This window comes from Hylobates moloch, unplaced genomic scaffold, assembly GCF_009828535.3.
Source record: "Hylobates moloch isolate HMO894 unplaced genomic scaffold, HMol_V3 SCAFFOLD_10, whole genome shotgun sequence".
NCBI lineage: Eukaryota > Metazoa > Chordata > Mammalia > Primates > Hylobatidae > Hylobates > Hylobates moloch.
In genome coordinates, this window is record NW_026652285.1 from 70,682,508 (window position 1) to 70,704,594 (window position 22,087).

At 46.0% G+C, this 22,087-nt stretch overlaps 1 protein-coding gene across 2 annotated transcripts in view; it reads right to left on the reverse strand.

Moving 5' to 3' along the window:
- The window catches only part of GABBR2 (gamma-aminobutyric acid type B receptor subunit 2), a 426,725-nt gene that overhangs the window by 198,369 nt on the left and 206,269 nt on the right, over positions 1-22,087 (reverse strand). For both annotated transcript variants that reach the window (XM_032164654.2, XM_058446038.1), the window contains 2 exons: positions 17,472-17,573; positions 1,795-1,860 (listed from right to left, as the gene is read on the reverse strand). In XM_032164654.2, coding sequence (XP_032020545.1) covers positions 1,795-1,860; positions 17,472-17,573 — 168 coding nt within the window. The remainder of the gene's footprint in view (positions 1-1,794; positions 1,861-17,471; positions 17,574-22,087) is intronic.

The window sequence follows — 22,087 nt, forward strand, 5'->3', positions numbered from 1 at the left end:
TTGCTACTCTCCACTGATAAATAGAATGCTTAACACAATTTTGTGGAATCTACCAGTAAAACTTGCCAGTAAATGGTGGCCCATTCCATCTTTGGACACCTGAGACCCTATATAAACAACCAAAAAAAGATGGCTGGTATCTACTGAGGGTTCACTGTACATCAGGTACTATGCAGAGGGTTTTTGCTCAAGAATCTTATCAGACAGGTGTTATAATCCCCATTTTACAGATGAGAAAACTGGGGCTCAGAGAGTGTAAACAACATACCCAACTTCAACAGTAAGTAGCAGAACAGGGACTCAAGCCCAAGCTGATTGGCTCCTGAGTACTAACCTCCATCCAAGATCCCCTGAAATGTCAGCCTCACACCCCTTCCCTCCTCCCAGCTAAATCAGAAGATGATCGGACAGTTCTCATTTTGCTCCTGAGCCTTCAGGTTCAAATAACCACACGTGACCATGGCTTCCAGCCACGGCTCTGTCCTCACTCCTTGTCTCTTTTCAATTCCTACATCTGTCCAGAACAGGCTACCAGGAGCTGGGCAGGTCTCCCTAGGTGAGGTCTCTCCAGCAAAGAGCAGAGGGACTACCCTGCCCTGGGTGTAGACATGCAATCTGAGGTCATCTCGGCTCTCTGGCACTGTGCTCACGCTGATGACCTTAGTTACCAGACCCTGTAGTAAACTGGGGGTCATCCGGAACACCCAAAGTCCCTTCTCAACACACAGTACTCCTCAGCTATCCCTCTACCACTTGGACTTAGGCAGCTTCATTTGTTCTAATATAATATGTTAGGACCATTTACTCTGCTTGGATTTAATCAAACATTGCAACCTGTTAAAGTTCTTTGCACTCAAACTCTGTCATCCAATGTGTTTCATGATTTCTAGAATTCCTATTTATAACCTCATCCACATTACTGACAAAAAGATAAAAGATCAGAGAGGACAGAGATCTGCGGCCCATCACCAGACACTACACCTAGAATGACCTCAGTCTAAAAGGTGAAGCTTATTGGGTAGACAGTGACTCACCTGCCTGGGCTTTCATTTTGTTGACTTTTCTCCTGACATGATGGAGAGGACTGGGAGCTGGGACATCAAAATGGAAACTGACTTAGTTCCTGTGTTCTATCCCCTACATCTAATGTAAGCTAGAAGTCATATGGAGAAATCCTTTTTTTTAGAGACTAGATTGGGGATCAGGTGAATGGGGATGGAGCCTTGGCTCTGCCATGAATTGGCTGAGGGCCCTTGGACAAGTCCCTTTACTCGATGGAGCTCTATTTCCTCATCTGTAAAGTGGGAAAATCACAGTTGCTTCATATGGTTATTGAAAAGATTAAATAAGGCATAAAAAGGTCACCTTTGTCACCTGTCACATACTAGACAGCTGTAAAGGATTCAGGAGTAGAAAATCAATAGTTGATAATTTGTCCCTAACCTAAGACTCTGAGCCCTACCTACAGGGCAGGGAGGGGGGTATGAGTCACTTCAGCTTCACCCTGATTTCTGGTATCTCCCTGGCTAAGTTGAGCAGACTTAGAATTAGCCAACAAGGCTTAGATGATGGGTTAGACTGAGGTCCCTGGTTCCTTGATGATGGTATTGTTCTGAGCCCTGGGGTTTTAGCTCCCTGGAAAGAGGAAAGAACAGTGAACATAACTCTTCTGCTTCCAGGAACCCAGGCTCCAGTCCTAGATCCCACTCACAGACTGAACAGGGAGAGAATGAGTATGGGAAAAAGCTTCATGAACCTCCCCAAAGACACGAATGATACAACTGTTTTACTTACACAACAGAACACTTTTGCTGCCATATTCTGGTCAAACTGGCCAAGGATGATCCGCACATCATTCCCCTGTGGATGGAAGGACACATCATGAAGGTGAGTAGATGTTCAGCACCCCATAAAGGGTTCAAGGCTGTGGCAGACAACATTCCTGCACCTCTGGCTCTTAGCCCAGAGCTCTGCCTGGGCAGGTGGGCAGGGCAGAACCTCACCCCCAACCCCAGCCCAGCCTGGATTCTCTAGCCCTCTCTAGGGCTGGCTTTCCTGTGGCTCCTGCAGTCAGTCCACCCTGGTCTCATGGACAAGCCCTAGGGCAAGTCTGTACAGGCTGCAGGCTAAAGCTGACTGCTCTCAGGGGCCTTGCAACCTCGCCTGTTCTCCTCCCACCAGGGCAGGCAAACCCTGCAGTCCATGGAGGCATCATCTAACCTTCCTCCTCACATTACACATCGGAAAACTGAGGCCAGATGAGGAGAAAGGAGCTTCAAAGGCCCCTGGGGAGTTGGTGGCAGAGATAGGACCCCAGCCAACCACACTCTGCTGCCCTGCCACAGTGTTCTAGCCCTTTCTACCTTCTTGATAGTTAATCCCTCAAGAAATTCCTGGAGCCCACAGAGCTTCCCAATTAAGAGGTTTCAGACTCGCTCTGAGCTTTGTTCGCATCTCAGCTCTACCAACAAACCGTGGGTGGCCTCTGGTCACTCCTTTTCCATCTCAGCCCCAGTTTCCTCATCTGCAAAATGAGGATAATGGTAGTACTTTCCTTACCGGATTTCTGGGAAGACTAAGTGAAATAGTCCTTGTAAAGTGCTTAACACAGTGCCTAGCACATAGTGAGTGTCCAACTTTATTTCTAAGGAAAATCTATTTTTGAAAGCTCTATACATGGGATTACATTCATTATCTCAGTGTGGTTAATGGGAATGTGTACAGTGACCCCTGCGACTCATTCATTCATTCAACAGACAATTACTGAGCATCAGCCAGAGGCTCTCCTGGGTCAGGTAAATGGGGTCTTCGTTGCTTTCTGGGGCATTGGGGTCCAGCTGGGTCCTGCCCCATGGAGAAGAACAGGCTGAAAGAGAATGGGTGGGGCGGCCACCAGGAGACCAGCCAGGCCCTGGCCCAAACACCTGCTCCCCATCCCAGCCGCTTCCTGCCCTCCACAGTGAGGCCCAGCCTTGCAGGTGGTGCCACCTTCCCGCTGTTCATCCATCCCCTCCAGCAGGCCTCATGGCCCTTTGATGCATAAAGTAGAAAAATATGCTTTTAAAGATCAGTTTTTAGCATCTTTCAAAATTGGAAAGTGCTGACTGAGAGGCCATTTTACTCATCATGTACTTTAGCAAAATAAAGAAGGCCTGGATTCTAAAATCATCTTTCGTTTGCAAGCAAGAATGGAAAGAAGAGGGGAAAAAAAACACTGGCTCTGAAAGGACTTTAAAAGATCGTTAACAGAGCAGTGGAAGGAAGGCAAGCCTTTGTCATCACCACGTCTGCAATGCTATAAAAAGTTCTAAGCTGCTTCCGTTCTGTGGACTTGCTTCCAGGCATGCTCCAAGATCTTTCTGCTTGTTTGTTGAAAATTTTTAGCATTTTTTGCTGCTGACAGTACCCATCCATCCATCCATCCATTCATCCAGCAAATATCTATTGATCATCTACTTTGTGCCAAACCCTGTGTTGCTAAACATGGTATGGTAAAAACAGCTTATTAGGTTTTGAAGTCAGAGACCTGGGTTCAAATCACAGCTCCACCTCTGATTAGCTGAAAACTTTGGGTCTTAATTTCCTGGAGCCCCAATTCCTCCATCGCTGAGAAAGGGATAATCCTATCTGCCTTGCCCAGTGGCTGTCAATTCATCATAATGAAACTCACCCAGTGGCTTCCATGCTGCTCTCTGCTGGCTCCCCTCCTGCCTCCCTGGCCACTCCTGCTCATACTCCTCGTCATCAGCTCCTGACCTTTCTGCCCATCCCTAAATGCTGGTGTTCTGTTCTTAGCTCTTTGCTCCCATCACTCTCCCTGGGCCACCTGGTTCATGACCCCAGCCACAGCTGTTCTCTGTGTGCTGTGGACTCCAAATATCTCCCTGCAGCCCCAGGTTTTCTCCAGTTTCCCACCAGACTTTTCCAGCTGGAGTCTCTCAGGCACCTCCAGCGCCAACATGACCCAAGCTGAATCCACCAGCTTTCCCAAGATGCCCTTTCCTCCTCCTGTGTTTTCCATTTCTGACAATGTCAGGAACTTGGGAGTCATCTTAGACTCACTCCTCTTCTTCAACCCTCATCCAAGCCATAATCGGAACCTGTTGGTTCTGTCTGCTCACAACTAGCTCCTTAATCAGCCCCAACCCTCCAGCCCCACTGCCCTGAGTTTGGTTACCATCATTCCTTACTCGTGAACAGCAACAGCCTCCCTGCATCCTTGCCATGAATCCTGCCCCTTCCACCCATCACCACAGAGCAGAGGAAGGGTTCATTCCTAGATTCAAGTCTGATTGTGTGAAATCTGTCCATGGCTTCCTGAGGTTTGCAGATCAAACACTGAGCTCCTTAGCACATTCAAGAGGTGCTAAAGATAGAGATGGTAAAGATCCTATGCAGTCTTTATCAACTGACTTATGCTCAATTCTCTATCACATTTCTCATACCCTGCCTTGGCAGTGAGTCCTAAAACAGGACTGCCATTCATTCATTCATTCATTCTTTCACTCATTCATTTATTTATTCATATTCCCACTTTGCCCCCCCACCCATTCTGCAAGTCTATCCCTCCAGAGTGCCCTTCCCTCTCCTCCCACTTACTTTGCCCGCACAGCTGCTACTCACCCTTCCTACCTTAGCCCAGGCTCCTCTGCTCTGAGAAACCATCTCTCTGTCCCATCAGGCTTGGTGGCCACTTCTTCCTCTGTGAGCCTGGACCACCCTGTGCTTGCCTCCAATGTGGCTCAAGTCCACTTACTTGTCTGTCTTCCCCACTGAAGTAAGGGTAACTTGACTTATCTCTAAGTCCCCAGCTCCCAGAACAGGGTGCTACACATATGTCAACAAATATGTGTTGAATGCACGATGAAGTGAATTATTCCAGTGTGCAGCATCGTGCACAATGCCTGGCCTACACTGCTTATTCGGTCACTAGTAGCCATTATCATCACTGCACTAATATCTGGCCAGCCCCACGGTCTAGACCCTGGGCTCACCATGTCCACTTCTTGAGTAGACCGAGGGACCCACATCTTCATAGCTGACCTCCTGACCACCTGCTGACAGTTAAATAACCAGCTCTGCCACTTGTGGACCATTTGGTGTCTTTGCTGCTATGACAACCGAGTTGCAAGGACCACTTGGTTCAGTACTCCCAGGCTGTTAGATTTGGATGGGGCCCATGGGATACCCCATCTAGCTAATCTCTTCCCAGAGAGGTGCAAGCTCTCCCAGGGCTCCACAGAATCAAAATGAAAGCCAGAGCTCTCACTTCGGTTCTCCTTGACCATTAGAGGGCCCTGGAGAAAGATCCCATGCAGAGCCAGGTCATGCCTGCTGCAGGAAGCTGTGAACACACACTCTGCTTCTAGATAGTGAGAAAGAGGGGGCAAGACACTGCCGTCTGGAAGGAAGGAGGAGCAGCCCGGAATCCAGGGTTGGGGAGAGGCCAAACGGGGGGTGAGGCTGGATGGGGATCTTGGGGGGCACCATAGAGCAGCATAAAGAGTTTGAGGTGCTTCTCAAACTAGGGTATACGCATTCTAGAGCATGAGGAGGTGTCCCAAGGGTAGGAAGTGCAGATATACTGGGTTCTCCTTCTGAAGTAGCAACTTACTGGAAGATTCAGGGGTTAGGGGAAAGGTTTTGGATTTGCGGAATCTTAGTAGTTTTTCCACACATGTGCATGCTCTCATGAAAGTTCCAGAATCATGCTTTTCAATTTTGCATAGCTTGTATCTTTTCCTGAAAGTCCAGAGAGAAGAAAGAAGAAATTTGGGAATAGCAGTAGCCCCTGCTTTCAGACAAGCCCCCTGCCTCCCTGCCAGGGTATGGGCCCATTCTCTTATGCTGAAAGGGCTTGGGGCAGTTCAGGCAGTAGTAGGGGTAGGGAGGGGCAGCCATAACCATCCTTGAGGATGACAGTGACAGATCAGAGCTGTGACATCACGAAGGACTGGAAACGTGGCAGAGGGCGGGGTCTGGAAAATCCTGTGCCCTTCCAGGGACTTGGCTCTGTGGGGACCTTCCAGGAGTGAAAGCAGATGACCTGAGTTGGGGCAAATGAGATGGCTAGGTCTAGGGTTGGAGAACATACATGGAGACCTATGTTCACACTCTCAAGAGGCTACTATCACAGGAAAGGGGCAAAAGTGGAAGGAAACAGCAGTGGGAATGGGGTAGGAAAATGGGGAGGGGTATTCAGCCCAAACCCCCAACAGTGACAGGATGAGTGAAGGAGAGGCCCACTAAACTCCCTCTGGAGAGGAGTCTAATGTTGCCAAACCCTGGGTAGGTTTCCTTTCCTTTTTCTTGACCCCGTCTCATCCCTCATCTAGAACCACTTTGTCTCTGGGATGCTGAAAGACAGCTAAACACACACACACACACACACACACACACACACACACACACAGGCATGCATACACACTTACGCACGCACATGACACTTAGCAAGGACAACCCGATTCAAAGAACTAGCATGTACCCCCAGTTTGCAAGCAATCCTAACACCATAAAAATAACAACTCTCAAGCCCTTTCTGAGCTGTTGTGCTAAACAGTCCGTCAGCCCTACCCTGGGAGGTGGGTGCTATTATTATGCTCACTTTGGAAAGATTCATGAGCAAAGCAAGGTCCAAAGAATTAAGCAACCTTCCCAGGTGCAGTCCCCTCCTTGGGGCTGGTACACCTGCCCCGGCTGCAGTGAGGGTGGGCTGCTGACAGCTCACTCCCTTCTCTGGAGAACTGCCCTCAGCTAAGGGGAGCTTCCTGGCCATGGGAGCCATGCCATGCTCCACACCCCACAGAGAGCAACCAACAACTGACTCACATTGGTGGAAAACTCTGGCCCCCTTGCTGAAAGTTCAGATCAGCTCTGTGGTGCCGTCTGTGCTCCAGAGACCCCTGTGGGGCCAGACTAAACTGGTATCCATCCAAGACAGAGCCCCTCCTGCCTCATCCTGCTTCCCTCCCCTTCTCCTAAGAGTACTCCCACAATAAATCACTTTCCCAAGTATCTCAGCCTCTGTTTGTAGGGACTTCAACCTAAGATGCCAGATCACACAAATAGGAGGTGGTGGCACTGGCCTTGCCCCAGGTGGGTGTGGTCCCAGAGCCTGAGTGTTTGACCCCTCGCTCCTATCTACTGCCTCCCAGTTGAGAAGGCAAACCCCACTGGGTCTGAGCTGCTGGAGCTCAGCACTCAATCTGTAGCAACAGCTAATCGAGAAAAGTCATGCAGATGTTGAAGTGAAAGGATATAAATGGCAAATGCAATCCTGAGCCACTAAAATCGCTGGTGTGCATTTAAAAGTGCAGGACAGCAGAGGTGAGGAAGATTAGGGACCATGCCCTCCAGCCAGCCTTCCTTGCCTCTGGAACATGGAATCTTGCAAGAAAGGTCAAGCTCGACCCTGAGCCTGACCCTGACCTCTGGGTTGTCTGGAATCTCCTGCCACCCATGCATCTGTCTAGGCCTACTCAATGGCATCCTGGTTTCTCAGAGCCTAGCCTCGCAGACTAGCTACTGTGCTAGGCTGCTGAAAATTCAAATGTCGCAATGCTATATAAAGAGATGAGATGCTATAAACCCCTAAGGCAGCTGAGCTGTTAGAAGCTGGCCATGACCTGGGCCAGCGGGCACTGCCTAAGGCTTCGGAAGCCCAGGCCAGTCCTGTGCCCCAACTGTGGCTGTAGACCTGGAGTGGGCCCTAGAAGTTTAGCCTAGAACGTTCTCCAAAGTCCCTCCTGGCTCTGACAAACTGATCCCACACCCAGAATGAGTAGTCCCTTTTATTTAGCTAAAATTTGTCTTACTTAGACCCCACCCCTCACTGGAAATGTCCGTAAAGGCAGAGAAGCAGGAAGCATACGCTTCACTCTCAAGGAAGGGAGCGAAGAAGGAATAGCCCATAGCAGCCCAGTGGAAAGCATGGCATTTTTTTACAGTTTATTCTTGTATCTTGAAAATTCATGTATATTTAACACTCTAATAATATATCTATGTCGTAAGTTAAAAAGAATACCTTTTCGTCTCCATGTCTCTGAGCAAACCTGGCCTGTGAGAAAGATGCACCATGTTTATTCTGCAGCTTTGCATCCCCTTGGGGTGCCTGTATGAACTTCAGTTTCAGGCAGTCAGGATGGACTCCTGGCCTGTGGGGGTGGCAGTTCTCATCAGGTCTCTCCTATCTGGTTGGGAAAAAGGCAGTCAATTCCCTAAGGACTTTTTTTTGGCCTGAGTCGAGAGGGAGAGCACAGTTCCCACTAGGACTTTCCCACGGAGCAAGGAGAGGGCAGTCCTCTCAAAGCCTATCTTTGTAGTCATCTTATGACAGGCAGAATAATAGCCACATCCTGGCTGGGCACAGTGGCTCATGCCTGTAAGCCCGGCACATTAGGAGGCCAAGGCAGTAGAATCACTTGAGCTCAGGAGTTCAAGACCAGTCTGGGAAATGTGGAGAAACCCTGTCTCTACAAATATATATATATATATATATACATTTATATATATATGTATATATATATACACACACATACACACACACACACACACACACACACACACACATACATATATATATATATATATAGGCTGAGTATGGTGGTGCGTGCCTGTAGTCCCAGTTACTTGGGAGGCTGAGGTGGGAGGATTGCTTGAGCCCAGGAAGTTGAGGCTGCAGTGAGCTGTGATCACACCACTACACTCCAGCCTGGGTGACAGAGTAAGACCCTGTCCCCACTCCCCCAGCCCCCCAAAAAAGGCCACATCCTAATCCCCAGAACCTGTATGTTATGTCACGTGGTAAAGGGAAAATTCACATTGCAGATGGAATTAAGTTTGTTTATCAGCTGATCTTAAAATAGGGAGATTTTCTTGGATTATCCAGGTGATAATGTATTCACAGGGTCCTTAAATGTATTCATGTATTCACAAGGTCCTTAAACATGGCCGAGGCAGAGACAGTGATACAGTGTGGGAAAGACTCCACTGACTACAGCTCACTTTGAAGATAGAGGAAGGGGACTGCCAGCTGAGGGATGCAGGTGGCCTCTAGATACTGGAACTAGAGCCTCCAGAAGGAACTTGGCCACACTGACACCTTGATGTTGGCTTGTCAAGATCCATGTAGGACATCTGGCTTCCAGACAGCAAGATAAATTTGTGTTGCTTGAAGCTGTTCAGATTTGTCACAGCAGCAATGGGAAATGAAGACACCCCCCTCTCTGGAAAGGCCTTACCTTAGGCTTATCCTGTCTCCCTCCTCTCTCTGCTGGGGTTCCAGGACAATCAGTTGTTGCTGACTAGTCGAGTAGCTTTTCTGGTCCAAGCTGGCCCCTTAATGTGAGGCATAAGGATCCCCACTAATATTGTCGGAGAATTGGGCTATTTTTGTGAGTCACTCAAAAAAGAAAGCCAAACATGGCTCTAAATGGCAGAGACATATTTTCTTTTCCTTTTTTAAGAGTAGAAAGCCTGGCTCAATTTAGAGGGTCTTCATGATGTTGCACTGGGGTCCAAATATTGCATCAATATAAAAAATAAAGATGAGCGCTTTCTGCTTATCTGTGTCTTTCTGTCATTCCCTAGCACTTTCTTTTTTTTTTTTTTAACCACTCCTCCACTTAAGGCAAGTAAGTTGCAAAGCCATTTCAGTCCTGTTTTGTTACTAAGAAGAAATGGGGGGAGACAGGTCATTTAAAAATGTTGGGTATGAGTAACCTTGGAATGTTGAGAGGCTATGCAGGAATCTTTCTGCTGACTGAGGAGTGTGGGTGGACACGAAGCTGGGAGGCATGCCGTGGAGGTTAAGGGCCAGTCTGTAGCTAGACTGCTGAGCTAGGATCTCAGCTCAGTCACTTAATCAGCTTCATGGCCTCAGGCAAGTTATTAAACTTTCCTGAGCTTCAGTTTCTCTACCTATAAAATGGGGATAATTACAGTACCTATCTTCAGAGCAGATGGTGGCAAACACTCTCTATAAAGGTCCAGATAGTAAATATTTTTGGTCTCATAGGCCATATAGTCTCTGTTGCAATTACTCAGTTCTGCCGCTGTAGCACAAAAGCAGCCAAAGATGTTGTGGTAAATGAATGTGTTCCTATAAAACTTTATTTACAAACACAGAGAGTAGGCCGGATTTGGCCCATGAGCTGTAGTTTGCTGACTGCTGTTGTAGAGTTATTGTGGGGATGAAGTGAATTCACGAATCTGTGGGCACAAAGGGAGTGCTTCAAAGTGTCCTCCTTTGATGTTGAAGCAGAAGCGTTGGATGAGGTCAGAAGAAGAGGCTGTGATAAGCTGGAGAGAGAGAAGAGGAGCCCTCTGGAAAGAGGTGCCTGCTGGCACAGTGCTGACGCAGGCAAGCAAGGCTCCTGTCTCCTCTGGTAAATTCACCTGCAATAGGGAAGCTCTGTGGGCCCAGAGACCCTAAGTGAATTGCTCATGATCTCTCAGCTTTGCTTACTGTCTCAAAGTTTGGATTTTAGAAAGTCCTTTGTTATTATTTTAAGACATTCATTAAAAGATAGAGAATTCCATGGCTTCTTCCCCTGAAATTCCCTAATTTTGTTATTTAGTGTTTTATTATTTAGTCTTTATTCCAGCAACTCTCAAGTTTCAAACATAATATCAACTACTGATTTTTCAGCCCCCGAGAGAGCCCAACAGTCTGCATACGGCGACCATCACACAATTGGGATGGCTCAGTGCCCTCTCTACAGAGGTAGACACCAAGGCGGGGACGGAGTCCAACCCCGGGTCCACTTGATTCAAAAGCCCCTGTTATGCTTGGCACAGGTGGCTCACGCCTGTAATCCAACACTTTGGGAGGTCAAGGCCGATGGATCACCTAAGGTCAGGAGTTTGAGACCAGCCTGGCCAACATGGTAAAACATCATCTCTACTAAAAATACAAAAATTAGGTAGGCCTGGTGGAGGGCGCCTGTAATCCCAGCTACTCAGGAGGCTGAGGCAGAAGAATCACTTGAACCCAGGAAGTGGAGGTTGCAGTGAGCTGAGATCGCGCCACCGCACTCCACCCTGGGCGACAGAGCAACACGCACACACACAAAGCCTCTGTTCTGAGTTTCTGTCTGGGATGATGAAAAGGTTCTGGAAGTGGATAATGAGATGGTTGTACAACACTGTGAATGTACTTAATGCCACTGAATTAACACTTAAAAATGGTAAAAATGGTAAATTTTATGTCGCATATATTTTACTACAACAAAAAAAAGGGTCACAACTAGAACAGCATTCCCTATACTTTCTGAGTTTTGACAAAAAAAGGAAAAAAGAATGCTGGTGATTTCTGTAAAAGTAGGGCATAGGGTTCCTGATGGTGGGGGCAGGGGGCAGGGGGCAGGGGGCTGTGGATAGAAGGGACTTTTGGGATATCTGATAAAGTTCTCTGACCTGTGTGCTGTTTGCCTTATGATTGATCTAGACATTCATTTGATTTCTGTGGCTTTCAAACTGTTGTTTGATTTTACAATAAAAGATTTTCTTTAAAATTTCCTGTTCTTTCCACAAAAATATTTGGTCTCCAGAGCACCCGGATTGAACTGAGGCAACTGCCCCTCCCATGTCAATTCCAGACATAAGGGTCTGTGGATGCCCCATGGTTGAAATAATGTACCACTAATTCCTCCAAAAAATGGAAATATGAATACAGGGCAGAAGGCCACTTTGGGGAAGGTGCATGAAATGTCCAGAAAGGGAAATCTGACACCTGGATCTCTCCCTACGAGTGCCCAGGACGTGGTCTCTGTGCAGAGCGGCTTCCCAGCCCCACCTGGAAACAGCTAAACTTTAGCCACCCCCTGTTCAGAACAGGCTTGGAATGAGCTTAAAGGGCCTCGCGACTTCATCACACAGAAATGGTTTTATTTCCTGACTTTCTTGATACAAATTTCGATACACATCTGCTAAATCAGCCTTATTAATTTCATTATTCCGTTCCTCTGTGCTCTTGCCTTTTTTTTTTTTGCCTGGGTGAACTGTCCAAGAATGAGAGAGAGAGATGTTATGCCTCCCAATGCTATTGTGTTTCTGTCAATTTCCGTCTCTATTTTTAACAGGCTTTTCTTTATTTCAGTGAGATGTAATTTAAAGCAATAATAGTCCATGAGCGTGTTATTCTCAAGGTGGATTGAAGCCTTATCTATAGAAAAGGACTCTCCTTAATCCTGTTTGACACCTGTACCTTGAACACGCTTTGGTCTGATATGAATACTGGGATTCTTGCTGTAGTTTGATTCGCTTGGTAGACCTTTGCTCAACCTTTTACCTTCAACCTTTCAGTATCACTTTGTTTATCTGATGTAAATAGCTAGAGTTTTTCAAAACACAATCTGAAAGTCTTTTCCTTTTGATAATGAGTTTGGCCTGTTTGAACTTCTGGTCAAAATCATTATATGTGGTCTGCAACGATCTGTTTTGTGCTTTCTGGTTTTCATGTTTGCTCTCTGTTTCGAAACATGGATGAGATTTCCTTTGTTTTATTTTTGTGTTTCTGCAGCTTCAGGTTCTGTTTGCATTATGGTATATTTACCACTGAGTCATTCAAAGCATTCTTTAGTTTACATCTCCCTAATTATGAAACTCATGAGCAAAATGGTCTGTTTTGAGTCCCTCTCCTAGTTAACACCAGGAGTTAAGCACCCTTTTTAAAAAAAATTCATCTCTTCTTAGGCCTGTGAAGGTAATTTGGATTTTTATACATCAATTATGCTTATTGCTGTATCTATTTTTGCATTATGTATAAAATTATATGTAATTTTTGCATCTGCATACACTTTTATAACAATTATTTAGACTTCACTTTCCTTCCATGGGTTCCAACGATCCCTGCTCAGCCGTTTCTACCATGACCCCAGCTGTAAAGTGTGCCATTGCTCTTGGCTGGTTGACATCAGACTTCAGGATTAGCTTCAAGAAGGGGATGTGGCTGGAACATCGTGTGAGCCCCATACAGTGCAGAATGTCTCCCAGTTGCTCCACTGTCTCTGGGATTTAATGCTTCAGAGGAGTCGGAGAGTGGCCTGGTTTTTGCATCTCTATGGGAAGTTTGTTTTTTTCCTGGCCTAGATATTTGTAAGATTTTCTCCACTAAGTATGTCAAAATTTTGGCAAAACCTGTCTAAGTATGACTCTCTTTTCACCAATTCTGCTAGAATGCAGAAGCTGGCTAGTTTGCTCATATAATCTGTACATTTCCATATAAAATTGCTGTAGTTCAAAAACTGTAGAATAATGGAAATTTTGTATGGCCCAATCTACAGTACTAGGTCTGTCTTGAGCCCACTTAAGTTTGTTTCCTAGTGAAAAAAAAAAATTCTTATTTGAAAACAGAAAAATTGTGGAGACTATATACAGAGTTCCCATACAACCCCTCATCCAGTTTTCCCTATTATTAATGTTTTATATTAGCATTTTGTGCATTTGTCACAATGAATAAATATTGATGTTATTATTAGCTAACACCCATTCTTTAATCAGATTTCCTTAGTCTTTTTCTCTATTCCTGGATCCCATCTAGAATATACCACATTATATTTAGTTGTCATGCCTCCTTCAGCTCCTTTTGGCTCAGGCTTTCTCTATCTTTGATGAACTAGACAGTTTGGGGGAGTATTGGTCAGGTATTTTGTAGGATGGCCTTCAACTGTAATTTGTCTGATGTTTTTCTCATGGTTAGACTGGGCTTATGGGATTTGGGGAAGAAGACCACAGAGGTAAAGTTACTTCCATCACATCATGTCAAGGGAGCTTTCAATGTGATTTATCACTGCTGATGTTGACCTTGATTGCCTGGCTAAGGGAACGTTTGTCAGGTTTCTCGACTGTCAAGTTATTCTTTTTTATCCCCCCTCTTTTCCTACTGTACCCTTTGGAAGGAAGTAACTTAAGAAGTGTGTACTTATGAACTACCTCTTTGGAGTGTGAAGTATCTATGTAAGTTATTTTGAATTCTTCTGTGTAGGAGATTTGCCTATGTCCTCCCATTTATTAGTCAATCATTTACATAATAGTAAACTTGCAGAGATTTATTTTATACTTTGGGTTATATTCTAATACTACTTTAATTTTCTGTGTTCAAATTATTCCAGCTTTGGCCATTGGGAGCTCTTTCAATTGGCAACTGTACTTCCTTGATACAGCCCCACCAGTATGTGTGTTATTCCTTACCTTCTGGTATTACAAAATACTCCAGAATCATCTTGTCTATTTTTCCTGCCCCATAAAACCAGCCATTTGTCTAAGGAGCCCTGGTTCCTTTTACTGGAGAATGGTGTTAGGAACCAAAATCTGGGTGTTAGGTGTGCTCATTGCTACTGTTTCTACTGTTTTGGATTTTGGTTCTGTTTCTTTTGTCCTGGTTTTCCCTTAGGACAACTCCCTTCTCCAGTATCCACAACTGTTATCCTTTATCTCACTGGATTGATGTCTTTGGTGATTTCCTCTGAATTCTGGGAAAGTATCTCAAGTTTGCCCTCCACCTTATTGATTTTTATTTTTCTTGGCTCTAATTCTGCTGTCTACTACCTCCAATGCAGACTCCAGTTCTACTATTTGATATCTGGTTTTCTTGCCTGTCCTCTGTACCTCCTTCTCCATCTTATCCCACCATAAATCAGAAACTTGCTTTTCCTCTGAGCTTTCCAAAAGTAACTACCTTCCCGTTGTTCCTGAGTATTATGTCCTTGTATCCTCTGTTGCACTTTGTCCAGACTTCGTATTTCATTCACACACACTCAATAAATTGTTGAGCAAATTAGGTTGGGTTTTAGGTGATGGGAAACAGAAGAGTGACCAAGACAGAAATTTCTGCTTCCTGGAGCTTACATTCTAATGGGAGGAGACAGATGATAAAACACCAGGTAAAATGAATAGAAGGCCAGATATTGTTAGAGGTTGAATTGTGTCTCCCCGAAAAATACGTTGAAGTCATAACCCCTAGTACCTCAGAATGTGACCTGATTTGAGAGCAGGGTCATTGCAGATGTAACTAGTTAGGTAAAGGTCATACTAGAATAGGGGAAGCTCTTATCTAACATGACCGGTGTCCTAAAAAGACAATATAAAGAGAAGAGAGGACATGCCATGTGTGGCAGAGATTGGTGTGATGCAGTGGTGAGCCACAAACTGCCAAGGATTACCAGTGACGCCAGCAGCCAAGAGAAAGGCAAGGAAGGGTCCTAAGCCTTCGAGAGAGCACATTCTGTTGTTATAAACCACCTAGTTTGTGGTACTTTGTCGCAGCAGTCCCAGGAAATGAAAACAGATATCAATCAGTGAAATGGAGGAGAAAATTAGCAGAAAGGGACAAGTGGGAGTTGGAGGAACAGGGATTTCAATTTTTAAATAAAGTGTTCGGGGAAAGCCTCTGGGAGAAGGGGATGACTGGACAAAGACTGCAATAGGTACAAGAAGGAGCTGTGCATGTGTCTGGGTGAGGGGAGCCTTTGCCAACAGATGAGGACTCTGTCATTAGTGCTGCTCTCCTGGTTTATGTGATACTGGAATCGTTTCTCAGAAGTACATACAGAGCAGTGGAGAAAGCTGGGCCATGACATTGCCCAGACCTGGGTTTGAATCCCAACTCACCATTTTTCAGCTGGGTGTCTTGGGGTTGTTGCTAACCTCTCTGAGTTTCGAGTCCACATCTGTGAAACAGGGATACAAAAATTCCCTCCATCTGAGGGCGTTGGGGAGGACGAATTGAGCAAATAAAGGTGAAGGGCTCTGCACAGGGCCTGGCCTGTGGTCAATGCACTGGAAAGGTGGCTATTTCGGCTGTTATTTTCATTATGGTTAATGTTGGTGCTACTTCTGTTGGAGTTGGTTGGTTGATGGGCAGAGAACCCAGTTCCATCTCCAGTTTCTTGCTGACTTTCAACTAGTACCTCTGCTCTGCACACAAAGGTTCTTTAAACATTAAAGTCCATAGATGCTGGGCCTCTGGAGCTCAGGGAGCTATTTCAAGTGCCCACCATGGGGAAATGCCTCTGCGTGTGGCAGGAGAATGTGAGCGCAGCTGCAGGCCCTCCCCTCCTCTCCCAACCCTGCCCCAGATGCTTCCTGCAGAGCAGCCACCCCACCCCTTAATCCTCCAGGCCCCACACAGCCTGTGACACTGCAGTGGGGAGACCGGGCTCCAGCCACCTGGGCTGTCCAGCAGGCCCTTCCCTGACTACTGTGTCCTCATCTGCAGAGGCTCCCAAGGCTGAAATGTGACCCGTAGGCTCTGTGTCTGCTCTGGAGGAGGTGGTAGACAACTGATAGGTTGCTTCCCTTGCTCCCCTTCTCTGGGCTTTGGGCTCCCCATCTGTGAATTGGAGGATTTAGAAGGCAACTGCTCTAAGCTGCTACCTGCTCTGACTGGTGTAACCTGGGACCCACACAAGACAGAAGGGACATATCTGCAGTTGGCATCTGGGGTCTCCATGCTAATGACTTTAAGTGAGGGCCTGAAGGAATGGAGGAGAGGGAAAGAGGAATTTGATAGCTCTGATGACACTGGCATCTGCTTACAAACCTCCAGGAATTCCCCAGGATAAAATATCAAACTTCTAAGCTTGGCATTCAAGGCTCCTGGGAACTGACTTCTGTTTCAGCCTCCCTTCTACCCCAACTCCAGGTACTTCTGCCTCTGTGGAATTCCTGCTGATCCTCAGCCATGATGAGCATGCCTACCCTACCCTCTGATCTTCCCTCCTACCATGCTGGGCTCCTGTAGGAGGGGATCCCGCTCTTCCTCCACCACTAAATGTTGTCTCTTTTTGGAGTCTTGTCTGAGCCTTCTCCCCAGGTGGGATGAGTCACTTCCTCCCTTTGTTCCCAGGCCCCTTTGTTCCTGTTTCCCCTGAGAGGTCTCTGTCTTCTTCACCACGCTGGGAGCAACCTGAGGACAAGGTCAAGGCCAATGATGTCTATGAGCCCAAGAGAGGGTCTGGTGCATAAAAGCTGTTTGAGAGAGTTTGCGGAATGAATGGACAAATGAAAGTTAGAGACTGACTTAAAACTGGGGAAACCTCTAGTTGACCCTTTCTGTTCCTAAAGTGAGTATCACCGGATAGGGGTCAGGAGCCTGGGCTTTCAGTTGCAAAAAGAAGACGTCTTTGCTGTGGGCTTTCTGCAAGACAGTTCCTCTCTCTGTGACTCTTCAAAACAGACATGATAATCACGTGTGCCCTGCTTGCCCCTGAGGCTGCATTGAGAGATATCAAACCATCAGGAAAGTGCTCAGTGGCTGTGCACCTGCAGCCAGCACCTCTGACCAGTGTTGGACAGCAAGGAAGGGAAAGCCAAGGGAAGCCAATTCCTGGGAGCTTCTCCTGTCTGGGATGCCAAGGTGGAAATGAACTTGAGACCCAGACCAAACTTGAGGCTCTCTCAAAGTCAGGCAATTTGGGCACCCAGGGCATTCAGATCAGTCTGCCATTCACCCTGTGGCTAGCCACACCTACCTTCAACTTTTTGACACTGGTACAAGGATCGTTGGAGAAGCTCTCGGTGTCTGAAATCTCAATGTCCTCGCCATACAGAACTCCAGTCAGGTCGTTCCGCACCTGTCAGCAAAGAGAAAGCAGAGGGTAGGTGTGTTGGGGACCATAGGAAGGGCTAGTTCAGAGGGGTCACCCTGGGGAAGTCAACTGCGCAAAGCGATTTTCTCTATTGACAATGCAAAGTGAGTGGTTTTGTTTTACATTATTAACTAGACCGCCCCATGAAAACTTGAGGATCCCCAGTCCCACCCTGCAACTGACACATGGATACAAGGAGGCCAGACAGCGAAGGGACTTTCTAAGATTGCCCAGGGAGTTCCCGCAAGAGTCAAGATGAGCACCTTTGCTGGTGTTTCTTCACCACATCACATTGTCTCCAAATCAGGCTATTCTATTCTGTCTTTGTTAATATTTTGCATTATTTATTTGCGATATTATTTCACTTTTATGGTGAGGAAATAGCTAAGATATTCGAAGACAATACAGAGTAGAGGAAAGAGGAAGGAAGTATGGAACCTGCCTGTGATGTTAAACGTAACTATGTGTCTACTCACACACAGAATGAGGAATATCTATGGATGTGAAAAGCAAAAGGCTGCAAACTCCAGTGTTACCAGGACCAGCCAGTGTGTGAATTAGCCTGTGTGGAAGGATATTACAGAATGATAGGGCTGGGCGTGGGCTCACACCTGTAATCCCAGCACTTTGGGAGGCCAAGACGGGGGGCTTGCTTGAGCCCAGGAGTTCAAGACTGCAGTGAGCCATGATCATGCCACTGTACTCCAGCCTGGGTGACAGAACAAGACCTTGTTTCAACAGAACAAAACAAAACAAAAGACAGCAACAGTTGGTTGCTGGGTTAGAACATGGGTCAAGGGTTACCAGACCTTCCGATTTTTGGAGGGAGAAATCAGAAATTTAGACTTTTAAAATATAAAATCCCCTAATTTTTAAATGTTGATACTATTTTGAATTAAAAAAAAAAGAAAGTAAGGATCAAACCAAATAAACTTAAAGTCTGTATCTGGCCTGCGGCCATGGCTGTGCACCCTCTGACATATAACGATGGAAACTGGACTTTGTGTTTTAGTAGCAAGAACTAGGTTGGGGTTAGAGGATCCGGCTTCCAGGTCCTGCTCTATCACTGACTTGCTTGTGACCTCAACCTCTCGTGTGATTCTCCCCTTCTCTGGGCCTCAGTTTCTTCCTCTTTAGGAGATGCTTAAAGCACTTCTTGTTCACACCCATTAGCATGGCTATTACCAAAAAGCAAAACCACAAGTGTTGGTGAAGATGTGGAGAAACTGGAACCCTTGTGTATTGCTGGTGAAAATGTAAAATGCTGCCGCTGCTGTGGAAAACAGTATGGCAGCCCCTCAAAAAGATAAATATAGAATTACCACATGATCCAGCAATTCCACTTCTGGGCATGTACCCAAAAGAATTGAAAGCAGGGACTTGACAGACATTTTACACCCATGTTCATAAGAGCATTTGTTCACTGTAGCTAAAAGGTAGAAGCAGCCCAAAAGTTCACTGCTCGATGAGTGGATAAATGAATTGTGGTGTATACAGACAGTGAAATACTATTCAGCCTTCAAAAGGAATAAAATTCTGACACATGCTATAACATGGATGAGCCTTGAAGACATCATGCTATGTGAAACAATGCAGACACAAAAGGACAAATATTGTATGACTCTATTCATATGAGACACTCAGGTTAGTCACATTAATAGAGACAGAAAGTAGAATGGTGGTTACCAGCAGCTGAGGGGAGGAGGGGATGGGGAGTCATTGTTTAATGGGCACAGAGTTTCAGTGTGGAATGATAAAAAAAAAAAAGTTCTGCAGATGCAGTAATGATAGTTGCACAAACATGTGAATATACTTCCTGCTACTGAACTGTACCCTTATAAATGGTTAAAGTGATAAATTTTCTGTTATGTATATTGTACCACAATAAAAACTTCTCATTTCAACACTTGGTGGATCCTTGTAATGTATACATCAGAGCGTTTTGGATAATCCGGCCCTAAATGTCACAGGATGGTCACCACCAAGGAAGGGAGACAAAAGAGACTGTGATGGGAACTGCCATCTTTTGTTTCTTTGGGAGAAATATGAAGCAAATGGAGCAAATGTGAACATGTAATCATTCTGGCTAGCAAGTCCATGGGTGTTTATTTTATTCTGAATGCTTGAAGTGCCTTGTGATCAATGTTTTGTAAAAAGAAAGATGCTGTCACAGTCAGGGTGATCCTTGTCCATCCTTCGTTTTTACCTCAATTCGATGGAAGATTGGTAACTAGTTAATGGGGGGGAAAGTTAACTTTTCCATCAGAGTTTATTTCTGCTGTCTCAAATCCTTTTGGATACAGGTGGGTCCCATGATGAGTTCTGAGCAGCAGGAGGGTGTTGTGGAACAACAGTCATTATTAAACCGGGAAAACGTGCACACGTGGCCCTCCTGGGAGGAGCTCAATGTGTGAGCTCCTGGAAACGCAGTCAAGCCTTGGCTCTCCACTTGCATGGCACCCACATTCCGAGAAACTACCCAAGTTCTCAAGTCTCAGTTTTTACACCTATAAGATGGGGGCAATACAGCAAGTAGCTCATGGGGCTGACTCAAGGCCCAGCAAAAACACTGAAGATGTGGAATGGCTTTGTAAACTCGAAAGCTCTACACACCACTTAGAAGTTGGAGTGATCATTCCCAGGCAAATGGCAAGGCATCAAGGCAGCAGTGACGTGGGTATCCACACATGTATATTAATGTGCGCATGAAAGCTATATATAAACATGGCAGAATAAAATGTTTTATAGGTGGTCAGAACTCAAAACAAAGACAAAACACACCCTAGAGGTCATCTCATCCCTCCGCTCATTTCACAGATGAGGAAACTGAAGTGTGATTCCCAGTCCTGGCTGGCTCTTCTGGATTCTGCCAGATGTGGACAGTGTCGGAGGCCCGATGAACCAGAAGAGGCCAGAACAGATGGTCAGTGAGGTCAGCCACTCACCGCCCATAATCTCAGCACCAAGGAGTCTGTGCTCACCTCAAGTATTTATCCTAATGGACTTTCTGGGGAAAGCAAATGGAGGCAATCAGTAATATTATAAATGGCATTTTAAAGTAACAAAAGCATGGAAAAGAAATAATGTAATAGATCTTCCTCACAAGGGAAAAAAATTTACATGCTCCTTAAGTGGGTTGAAAGACCCTTTAGTGCACTGATGGAAGATTTACTAAGAAAATTTATAAATACCTAGGTTTCATTCTGGAACTGCAGTTATCTCTTGTTTAAAACAGAGCCAGGCCAGGTGCAGTGGCTCATGCCTGTAATCCCAGCACTTTGGGAGGCCAAGGCCTGGCCAACATGGTGAAATCCCATCTCTACTAAAAATATAAAAATTAGCCAGTCAGTAGTGGCACATGCCTGTAATCCCAACTACTTGGGAGGCTGAGGCAGGAGAATCACTTGAACCCGGGAGGCAGAGGTTGCAGTGAGCCAAGATCACACCATTGCATTCCAGCCTGGGCAACAGAGCAAGACTCTGTCTCAAACAACAACAACAACAACAACAACAAACAAAAAACAAACAAACAAAAAAACCAGAGCCAATGTCTTGCCATTAACTACATTTCTGCAAAATGATTTCCTTTTTTCTATTAATCTCCTTTATAAAAATAGAAGTATGTTCTTCTGGGAAAGGAATAACTCTTAATTCCCAATAAAATACACTCACACACACAACACACTCACATACACACACACACACACACACACACACACACACACAAAGTATGGCAGGGGGTGCCCCTGGGAGCCTAATCTGCATATTGGGCCAAGTGAGGCAGCCACCAGGAGTCTGATTTGCTGAAAGCTGTGGGCATCCTGGGAGGGATGGGGAGAGATGGGTTAATAATGGGCAGGGGAGGTTAGAAGGCTTCCCCTCACCTGGAAGGGAGCCCCAGGAGGGCAGGAGACACAGACTGACAGGGAGTGGGGGGTGCTGTGAGCAGGCACCGAGGGATGCTGGAAAGGAGGTGAGGAAGGACTGGGCTCCCTAAAGGCCAGGGCCTCTGGGGCTACCCAAAGGGGAAAACTCTCGCCGCTTCTGGTGCAGCGGATCCAGGACCTGGCCAAGGAACAAATCCACAAGGAGCCGAAGACATTTGGCATGGAGAGAACAGATGGGTCAGAGCCCCTGGAATAAACAATCTGCGATAAGAGGCTTGGAGGCAATAGTTGTTGACTTGACACCTCCTCCCCACCCTGACTACAAGAACTGGTGTGGCCCATCCGTGTGAGTTCGTGCCAGAAAGCATGTCCCTGAAGCAGTGGTTCTCGAACAGTGGCCCCTGCACCAGTAACACCAGCACCATCTGAGAACTTGCTAAAAATGCAAACTCTCCAGCCCTACCCAGAACTACTGAATCAGACACTCTGGGGTGGGGTCCAGCACCCTGTGTTTTAAAAAGCTCTCCAGGTAATTCTGATACATGTTTAGAGAACCACATTCTAAACGAAGCCAGATAAGTTTTAAGTAAATGATCGATAATTGTGAGAAAA